This window comes from Zerene cesonia, chromosome 7, assembly GCF_012273895.1.
Source record: "Zerene cesonia ecotype Mississippi chromosome 7, Zerene_cesonia_1.1, whole genome shotgun sequence".
NCBI lineage: Eukaryota > Metazoa > Arthropoda > Insecta > Lepidoptera > Pieridae > Zerene > Zerene cesonia.
The window spans coordinates 3,460-14,239 of record NC_052108.1 but is presented as its reverse complement, the minus strand read 5'-3'; the positions used below and the strand labels follow the sequence as shown (position 1 = coordinate 14,239).

Genomic DNA, 10,780 nt, shown 5'->3' with positions numbered 1-10,780 from the left:
GACCGAGTGACTTGGAGTCAGTTTAGTGAAGTTCGAAAGCAGAATGTTTTATGTTTGCCCTAAACAAGTGGAGCCGAGCCACGTGTGCTGTTTGACTTGCCCACTTCTGGGCAAAATAACTCGGCCCTTTCAAACTTTACCGTATATAATAGCGACTTACGAATGATAATTTGTTTGCAAATAACACAACCATAAGTTATACACTTTTATGATAACGGAAAGAAATAAGAATAATGTACAAAATGTAACCGAATGTATTGCAAATGGTAGTTTTCAGCATAGCAACCCTATATATTACATTTAACATTTATTCAAAATAAGAATTTTTGAGTTTTGTCTTTGGCAGATGATTTCTTTTTAAAAATGTGTGTAGAGACGAAATAGATACTTACGAGCAGGTTTGCTCATTTAACATGTCCAAGAAATTATTAATCAGACTTGGATGTTCAATCAATGTTCCAGTAATTCCATTCTGATAGTTTTCATTCATTGAATCAACGTTGATGACTTTCGAATTTATACCTATTGAAAATATTTCTGTGTAGGTTGTAGTTTACGAGTTATATGGGTTTTGTTCATTATAATGGCTTTTAGCCATAAGGCCGCCATTTGCATACTAGTTCTAAGTGGCTTTTGTTGAGTTTATCTTTGGCCCCGCTGATTGCTAACTCGTTCTGTAAACGTACGCCGCCGCTGGAGAGCCGCAGCGCCGCAGCGTTCCAATGTTTCGGCACTTCGAGCCAATCACTCCACTTACATTTGCTAACATTCCATATCGGTCGCACACAATTGCTGACTATGACGAACTATGTTCCAGCTAAATCATGTGAGTAGATATGGTGCGACACGTTATTCTTGTCCTATTCGTGTGAAGCGGACCTGTAGGCGTAGTGGTGGGAATAAATAAATGACTTCGTTATATAAAATTCTACACTTTTTTAAATAAATATTTGTTTTGAACTAAAAAGGTATAAAATATGTTTCTTCAAAACCACTCAAAGCCACTAATTTATTTGAAGTCGGTGCCCGACGTAATGTATCATCGCGCTGCGCTGTGTTTGATTCATAACGCAGTATACATTGTGATTTTTAAACTAAAGGTACGTTTCAAGGGCAGCGCTATTTTATTTGTAAACTTTCAATGACCGCAGCGTCATCAGAACGGCGCGGCTAGAGATTCATGGAGGCTACTTTTTACTTCGTTGAAAAATCACATTGCTAAGGAAATTTCTTTTAACGAAGCGTGAGATAGAGCTAGGCGACTGGCTAGTTTATTATGTAACCAACAAAAGATTATATAATGTTAAATAAAACGACAGTTTCTTTCATAAATTCGATCTATTTTAATAATATTTATATTAACGATACACAACTTAAGTCAAAACGAGGGACGGGATAGATCATCAAAATCATTATAGAATATACACAAACAATAACAACATAAGGTAACATAAGAGAGTCGCGCGGCCGGTGAGCCTCCGGACTTGCGTGTGCCGTCACAACATGCGTAAACACGCAACCTGAAGCGGTAATACGCGACACTCGTCAACACGCATCAGCATGTTACGAAGCGCTACACGGCAACACGCAGCCACACGGAGAGCCCACGTGCGACGTAACTCCATAGACGCTACTGTGTACACCACCCTACTGAAGACGTACTTACAATATATTACATTATACACAAATATGTAACTCTCTGGCGCATATTTATTTGCTCTTTGAATTCACTCATATCACAACACAACTGCCGGGCGGCACTTTTCCCTCTAAGTCAAGAAAACGGATAGAAAGTAAAGGAAATATAATATACTTAATGACTTCGTATTACCACTGTATTACGTTACATTTATACCCTAAGATGACATTTCGGCAGTGAATACTTTAAAATTGGCAACGTCGAGTGCGGAAACAGTCAATCTATCACGAGGCGTCTCGCGAGGCGCGCGAGGCGAGCGGGCGCGCTCCGTCACACTGTGGTCTCGCGGTCCACATGGATGTACTCGACGGAGCGCTCGCGGCGTCAGGACGACGCCGCCGACGAGGCGCGCGAGCCGTCGTACAACAGCTCCTCCGTGAAGCGGCGGCCCGCGGCCAGCGCGCCCAGCAGGTGCTTGTCTCGGCGCGCGCGGCGGCGGCGCAGCGCGGCCACCAGTAGCAGCGCCAGCAGCGCCGCCGCCGCCGCCGCACCCGCCGCGCCCGCCGCCGCCGGCGCGCCCAGCGCCGCCAGCAGCCGCGCGCCCGCGCCGCACGCGCCGCGCTCGTCCGCGCCGCCCGGGCAGTCCGCCGCGCCGTCGCACCACAGCGCGCCCGCCATGCACGCGCCCAGCGCCGCGCACTCGCGCGCGCACAACGACGAGTTGCCGCCGCCCGCGCGCCACACCTGCACCCGTCATACACGATTCGATACTTTGAGGGAATATTCAGTTGCGATTCTAAAGCAGGTGTTTCAAATTAAATTAAATTATACCTTACATTATGTTGCCCAGACTGTTTTTTTTTATTTTTAAGTTTACAAACAGGTATACGTGTAAAAAGTTATTTATTGAAACAAAAACCAAAGTTGTTGCTCTGTAAAAAGAGATTGTTTAAAATCCAATGAAGTAGGAAAGAGCTTCATTTCATTTTACATAACAAGCTACCATACTACATAAACAATGGAGAAATTAAAGTTTCAATTTACTGTGAAACAAAGTGAAGATCCGAAAACAAATACAATATGCATAACCGCAATTATGGACACTGATAACCATACTTTCTTCATTCCGGAACTATTACTACCGGTGAGACAACGTGGTAATAAAAACTCAACATTTTCAAAAAGTAAAAGCTACTTGAAAAAAGACACGTATGGATTGCGCTAACACCCGAGTTACATGATGCTTATCTGGACGAAGATGGAAATATGCAGTTTAAAGGTTATTTACTGGAGGAGAGTACATCAAAAACTCATTCGTTTCATTCAATGTATCTAACATTAAATAGATTACATAAAGTGAATACGTCAATTTTGTAACATATATAGAGTATGGTTACATCCCTCTGTCTCTATGTATGCTTAAATCATTAAAACTGCGCAACGAGAGGAAGTTGTATATCTATAATAACACATTTAAACTACTCCGAATAAACGCGTGCGAGCAGCAATTACTGAACTATACTGATTTAATATATTAAATATTACAAAAAACCTTTTATTCAATTCCGATAAACAGTAAACACAAAAATCAAATAAACAGACACAATGTCTTTTAAGGCCTCTTAATTTATTTTTTTAATAATATGTTCAATGTACAGACGCAGTTTTATTTACTGTTTAGTTATATGTACCTAAGATCATTGTTTTAAAATAAAAAAATAAGACTGAACTTATTTACATTAAATAAGATCCTTTGATGCACTCTCTTTGACTTTTTGTTATGCTGACAGTATAAATGTTAAGTATATTAAGAAAGTGCCAGACCAATTGGTTTTGTAATGTTTATATGTATCAATGTTCTGTATATTACGTACTGTCACATAATAATAAGTAGAAGTAGTACTGTTGGTAAAACAAGACAAGACGAGTACGCATAGCGAGCAATGGTGGTGTACCTCCATCCAGGCGAAGTGCGCGGCGCCGGGCTCGCGAGCGGCCCACGCGACCAGCAGCGCGGCGCTGCGGCCGGCGCCGCGCCGCCACCACTCCTCGGAGAACACGTGCACCGTGCGGCTGTCGTCGTCTCCCGGACATATCGCCTTCACCAGACTACCAAATGCACTTCTTTATTGTAACTTGCTTACATTTTATAATTGATTGCCGATCGTAGGTAGGTAGGTAGGTAGGTAATAATTTGTGTAGATTCATCAAAAACTTTAAATGAGTTAAATCAATGAACACACCAAACAATACAAATTTTGTTAAATTTCTTTGCTCTTGCAATCTTAAAAAAAAAAACGTTACGCGCGTGCAGATGGCATAATAAGTCGGCGTTGTATGTAAGAGTCGTACTTTTTAAGTATTTATCAAAAATAAAAAAGACTGAAAAGAAATGCGTCGGTGACGTTATGAGCATTTTTTACATCAACGAATAAAATCTAGTCGTTCCTTTCGGGCGGTACTCACCGCGAGGTGTGCGCGTCGTACACGAGCAGGCGGTTGGTGGTGCGGCAGGCGGGCTCGGCTCCGGGCGGCAGCTCCTCGCCCCACGCGCGCAAGAACACCGAGCGGTTGCCGCGCGCCGCCAGCAGGAACGGCGCCGGGCCGCACTCCGACATTCGGTTTGAACTGAACCCCAAAACGTTATACATCCCATAAATACCGAAATTATGTACAAAATTGCAAGCTAATAGATAAGGTTTCCAGGCACATCCAAAACTATATAACATGTTAGTTCACTGATTAATTCACTACAAATGGATAATGTAGAATATAACGTATATAATAATTACATTAATTTAAAAAACGGTTATTTCAATATTACAGACACTACACTTTTATTTATATGTAGATATGTATATATAGAAGGTTTAATTAGACTTTGAATGTTATTCGCTGTATTTCTAACGTATTTATGAAGTATTATTCAATTCAACATAGTAAAAAAATATACAAAAATATCAGTGAACTGGAACGTTTGCGATTTAAGTGAACAGTTATTAGGAAAATAGCAAAATTGTGGGGACGGCAGATAGCCTTTTCCGGTACGGTACGGTACGGTAGGTATTGACAACCTGTAGGGGTAGAGCAGGTGCACGTGCTGGCCGGGCGGCGCCAGGCGGCGGCGCGCGGCGCAGTCGGGCGGGCCGGCGCGGCGCCGCCACTCGCCGCGGAAGTGCACGTGGCGCTGGTCCTCCGCCGCGCTCAGCGCGCCCGCCACCAGCTCCAGCTCCACGGCCGGCCCGCCCGACGCCGCGCTCCACGGCGCGCTGCTGTTGTCGCACAGGCACGCCACCGGCACCTGGCGCCCACGATACCACTACGTGATACTTGCAATTTTTCATTATAAAAAGTAACACAAACATAAAAAACATTCGACCTAAGGTGGAATTTATATATATTTTTATAACGTTTAAGATTGTATGACGATATTCTATCGAAACCTATAAGTGAACTATTTTTTATGCTTTCCTTTATATTATCTATTATATATTTCCTTTCAATTAATAAAAGGACATGCTGAGAAAAATGATTATACTGTTTATTACTATTTATTCTAATGCATACAGCCACTTGTATAGTATTGTATGTAGTATTACAGCAGTGTTACGTATGTTTTATAGTTCTTTGGGGGTTTCTTTCAAGAGGGACGCAATGTATGTTTTCTATATAAAATACTTAATAAGTTTAGAGGAAGTAGCAAAAAATTATTCTCGTCAAGCCGTGAATAGAAGCAATGCATCGTAATTAAACTTTTTGGTTACTAGTAGAACAAATAAAATTATATATTTACTAACCCGGTACCCCGGCCACGGCGATTCGTAAATTCGTAAATGTGGAAGGTAGGAAGGAACTTCATCGTCGACGTCGTCAAATTCTAGAGGCACATCGCTGGGTCGCGCTTCGAGCGTATCTCCGGGTTCCGGCGAGCACGTGGGGCGGCCCGTCACGGCGTCCACGCGCGTCACGCAGCGCGGCTCGCGCCCGAACGCCGCCGCCAGCACGCTCAGCTCCACCTGCGCACCGTCCGCCTGCAGCCGGTACACGCAGCGCAGGCGCTTCGCCCCGCCGCGCCCGAACCACAGCGCGTTCCGAGGCGACGTGAACGCGCCGGGGACTACCAAGCGACGAGCGCATTCAGCTGGTTCCGTGCGAACCCGCGTTTCGGATATAGGTAGAGCTATACCCTCGAGCCTCGCGTCCACGAACTCGTAATGCAAAGAGAAGGCCAAGGGATGCGTCGCCGTTCCGGGCAAAGTGGTAGCCGAAATAGAAAGTAGGGAGGCGGCGGACACGTAGCCGTCCGGCGGGGCGCAAGGGCGCGGCAGGCGTGTGGCGTTAGCGAGAGCGGCACGAGCGCACAGCGCGGGCGCGGCATCGCAGTAGCGGCCCAACAGTGCGCCCGCCTCGCCCGCGCCCCCGCCGTCCCACACGCGCAGCTCCACGGCGCACGCGGCGCCGGGCTGCGCGCGCGCCGCCGCCAGCAGCAGCCGCGGCGGCGCCGTCATCGCGCTCTCCTCGTCCCGCTCCCCGCTCTCCACTCGTCTATTTTCTACCAACGAGTACTGCGTGAAACTTGAGAAGTATATCCACACGAGATCTCCTGCGAAAAAAAACATTTTGTTAAAAATAAAAAAAATACGACGAGTTTAACAGCCAAATAATTTAAAACTATACCAGGTTTTAAGGGGCTTTTTTTAGATGTCTCACAAAAAAAACATCCCCTATTGGGGAAACAACTCCAAAAAAAATTTAATTTTTAGTTTTATAGCATTGAAATGCTTTATAAATGAGAAATTTTGAAAGAATAGAAAAAATTTGATCACGAGGCAGGATTCGAACCTGCGTATCTTGCCTAACCGTAGCAACGCCTAGCCTCTCGGCCACCCGTAGGCACATGAAACCGAAAGAGTAGAATAAATTTGATTACTGTGGCAGGATCACGGGTGGCCGAGAGGCTAGGCGTTGCTACGGTTAGGCAAGATACGCAGGTTCGAATCCTGCCTCGTGATCAAATTTTTTCTATTCTTTCAAAATTTCTCAACTCCAAAAAAAGTCAGATATTAACTTACTTATTTTTTCATTAGTTTGTTTATGTATAAAATGTGTCAAAATTTTTAATTTTTTTTTATACGTATATAGATAATAATGTAACATAGAACCGCTACTAAAATTATGCACGTATTTTTTCTTGGTTATAAAAAATTTTTAGATTTCTGCCTTGAAAACTGCAGAATGCTCCATACTAACTTCGGTTCTTGTTTGTTTTTGATTTGATAGTGTGTGGTAATATAGCTCATACACCCCCAACGCGTTACACGAGCCGCTCCTGCAGACTGATTTAGTAAAGGTGGTCCTGTAAAGCGTTGAATCAGGATGGACGGCTAGCTCGTACGAGTAATCGTGAGAGATACAAACGTATTACCGGGTCTGCCGTGGAAGGTCCACGAGCAGGTGGTGTTAGGGGGCAGCGTGTGCGTCGGCGCATGCAGGCGGCCCCTGCGGCCGCGCGCCGCGCTGCCCGCGCCCCCTCCCCCCGCGCCGGCCGACCCCGCGCCCGCCGACCCCGTCGCGCCCAGCTCCTCATCCGACGACGACGCCTTCACGTGGAACTCGCAGCGCCGCGCTTCCCTGCCGAGTGCCAAACAATATACATTCTGTGAGCAGCGCTACCACGAATGTACCTGGCCAATGTGGAAGTGATCCCCTTGAGCGGTAGTTTTATAAATAACGATGTCTGTGATCAGAGTGAAGAAGCTTGACATGGCTGTCAAATTTATTTAGTTAGTATTTAACAATTATTATTGATTGCAGTCTTAGATACTACTATGACACCGTGTCGATTTATCAGGAATGAAAAAGTAAACACAAGCTCAAGTTCGCATGCCCACTCGTTGAGAAAGTTTTGTTGCGAACGTTTAGTCAATTCAATAGAATAAAAGCAAACGCGGGTACTGCAGTTGAAGGTGCAAGCCGCTCAGGCGCATTAAACTCCCTTCAATCGTTTGAAACGCCGCACTCAAGCAATATTCGGCTCCGCGAGACTGGAGCCCCGCTGCAGTCCTATCGTAGTACATTAGAAGGTGGTAATGAGCGCCGCGTCGACACGAAGTCTTAATTTCCGCCATTTTTAAAGTTTAACCCTGTATATTATATACGACTATTTCAATATCGCGCTAAGTGTATATGTATTTATTTTCATTTTGCTTGCTTATTTTTTATTTTATATTTCCAACAGTTAAACACCATGTATTAAAATAAAGAGTGTGACATTATATATAGCTTGCTTAGTTATAGATCCAATAAAAGAGAAAAAACGAAATGCATTTTTAGGTAACGTAAGCTTACTTCTAATTTCTAATCGTAGTTTTTATTTCTTATCAGTGAGAACCATATCAGTATTACTTTTATTGAAATGTTTTATTTGCAATCAAACTAAAGATAGTTAAAAGCTTTTAAAGTCTGACAATAACACTGGTGAAACTTAAATAGGTTCTATATATTAAACAATATTTTTATACATTTTCTAACGTATCGCGTCGAAACAGCTTTATTAATTTTGTTGACAGAAGATTTAAAAAAAGCCACGCTATTCAGAAATTGTGAAGATCTATGTTTAGCAATTCGGAGTATATTTGCCAGCCCTCCTTTCCTTCAATCTCCATGTGTCTTTCTAAATATATGAAATATGTACTTTTATCTACTATTTCGTTTTCTTATTATGTCATTTATATGTAATTTTATTAGTCCACCTTTATGAAATGTTGGAAAGCATGAAATGCAATGCCAATGGTAGTGTTGTGGTACGGTGGTAGTTACCTCGCGTAGTCGAGCGAGTCGGAGTCGGCGAAAATGACGTCGACGTCGAGTTCGAAGCCGCGCAGCGGCGCGTGCGGTGCGGCGGCGCGCGGCGGCGCGCTGAACGGCGACGAGTGGAAGGCCACCAGCATCTCGGGCCCGCGCGACGTCACGGGCGGCAGCCAGTCGCCGCCGCAGTACTCCACCAGCACCGGGTCGTCCGTCGACGCGCCGTCGTAGAAGATCAGCCGGTCGCGCTCGCCCGTGCACTCGCGCCACGCCCGCACCGCGCGACCCGTCTTGTTCAGGCTGTAACCGCTAGGTGTGCACTCCTCCCGGCCTTCATTCGTGATGTCGACTCATTCATACGACATCACGAGTACGTCTAATACACACTTCCACATCTCTGCTGTCGTGTTAAACTTTCTTTAAGCAGCTTAAGATCGTTCGCACCGAGGTTGTCGATATTATGTTGAAGTATGTGAAAAGGCAGTTCGTGTTTATAATAATAGAGTGTAGAGCTTAACTGTTTTGTCGAATAAATTCATATCATAAAATTTTCCCACTCTAGCGCTAGTTTGGTGGTTTTAGGCTGAGTATTTTGTAGTTCTACTATATCATATTTTCGGGACACTTCAGATACATAACAGATAGTAGATGGTCCTCTTTCCTCTACACCCCATATATTATTATATATGGGATAGGATAGTATTGTAGCTATTTGTATGAAATAAATACAAATTGTGTTGGAAAAAAACGTTCTAGAAGTTTATGTAATAGATACCGTCTAAAACCGTTTTGGAATTCCCTAGTTATAGCTAGTGGTAACTAAATGCCTTTGTTAATACTAGAATGATAGTTTTTTATTTATTTATTTTATTTACCCAAATAACATTACATTTACAGTTACACATATATGTACATCTTATAGATCGAATACATCCATGGAAAGGAAATAATGTTTAATTTGCGTTGCTGTATATATATACAGGTAGGTAAATACGGAAAAAGTAAGTATTCAAATGATATTTACACTTTTAGTACTCCAAACAAAATAGGTCAAAGACCCTTGTGTCGAGGGTTCGGTGTCTGCCGGTCTACATTTAATGTTGATTTGATATTTAACACTTTTCAAGATATTTTTACACGCTTCTTTGCAGTTAATATTTTTCGGTTACAATTTTTTGTAATAATTTATAACATTTTAGTCATAAACTTCATAAATCAAAGTAGTTTTATGTTGGTCACGTGATATCTGGACACAATCCTGATTTGTTTTTTTGTTATATTACACTTTAACGAAAGATAATAAAATCAACACTCCATATTACGTGGTAAATTGACAACAATTGATTTCCAAATTAGATCATATTGAGTAAAAAATTTGAAAATTTGGTCTCTACTTATTTATTTATTTCATAAAAATCTAAAATAGCACGATAAGGTACGTGATTTTAAACGTTTAAACTATAATTATATGGGATAAAATAACATTGACAGGAATGTTACCTGGCCATAGATATGGAGCGCTTGATCTGCATCTTGTGCGAGTGCTCCTGCCGCACCGAGATCATGGCGTGCTTGCAGGTCGGGATGTCCTTCTGGCGCAGGCTCCAGTAGCACGTCACATTCCTACGGCAGTTTGTATCGTGTCACACCTCCTTCGGAACTTCATTGCCGTCGTTACGTTTATTTCTATTTCGTTATAAACTAATGCTGACCTAGGATACATGCCAGGGTAGTTTGGACTCTGCAGTCGACATGGCTTGCGGTGACATTCCTCGTACGTGCGGGTGCAGTACGTGCCCGGGGACACTGCGCCGCGCTCCAGCGGGGCCTCCAGCGCGCCGAACCTGCACACAGAGCGGGGCGGCAACTGTCACTGCCGATCGAAGGTATGAACACTCGACCGAGCGAGTTCATATCGAAAGACCATCTCACCTAACTATAGCATCTCGTTGTGCTAGGAATTTGTATCTCAACTTAAACCCGAACGGTTCTCCCAGGCGCGCACGGAACAGTTTGACCGAGACCGTGACCGTCGCCGTTTCACTGTAGTAGAGCGCGACACCCTCGGCTGCACCGCACCAAGAACCGCCGGTGAAGGGCCGGCCCAGCTCCGACAGCTGCATGTAGCCGTCCGGACAGCCGTCCAGCGCGCCCGCCTCGTAGCGCCCCACACGGAAGTCGTCGAAGGCCAGCTGCACGAGGTCCCCGTGCGCACCGCCGCCCGCCGTGAACGTGAGGTGGCAGAGGAAAGGCGCGCGCGGGCTGCCCCGCACGGCCACTCCGTACGCCACGCCGACGCGGCCGTAGTACGTGCGGTTGCACACAGAGCAGTGG

General features: G+C 44.4%; 1 protein-coding gene across 1 annotated transcript; it reads right to left on the bottom strand.

The window, feature by feature from the left end:
- Positions 1 to 1,349: 1,349 nt before the first annotated feature.
- LOC119840707 lies at positions 1,350 to 10,776 on the bottom strand (the record flags this gene model as incomplete). Its single annotated transcript, XM_038367420.1, has 10 exons — positions 1,350 to 2,383; positions 3,595 to 3,748; positions 4,106 to 4,267; positions 4,714 to 4,940; positions 5,437 to 6,242; positions 7,065 to 7,270; positions 8,459 to 8,746; positions 9,947 to 10,069; positions 10,159 to 10,290; positions 10,379 to 10,776. Coding segments are annotated over 10 exons (2,856 nt in total), but the record flags the coding sequence as incomplete, so codon positions are not given.
- Positions 10,777 to 10,780: the final 4 nt, after the last annotated feature.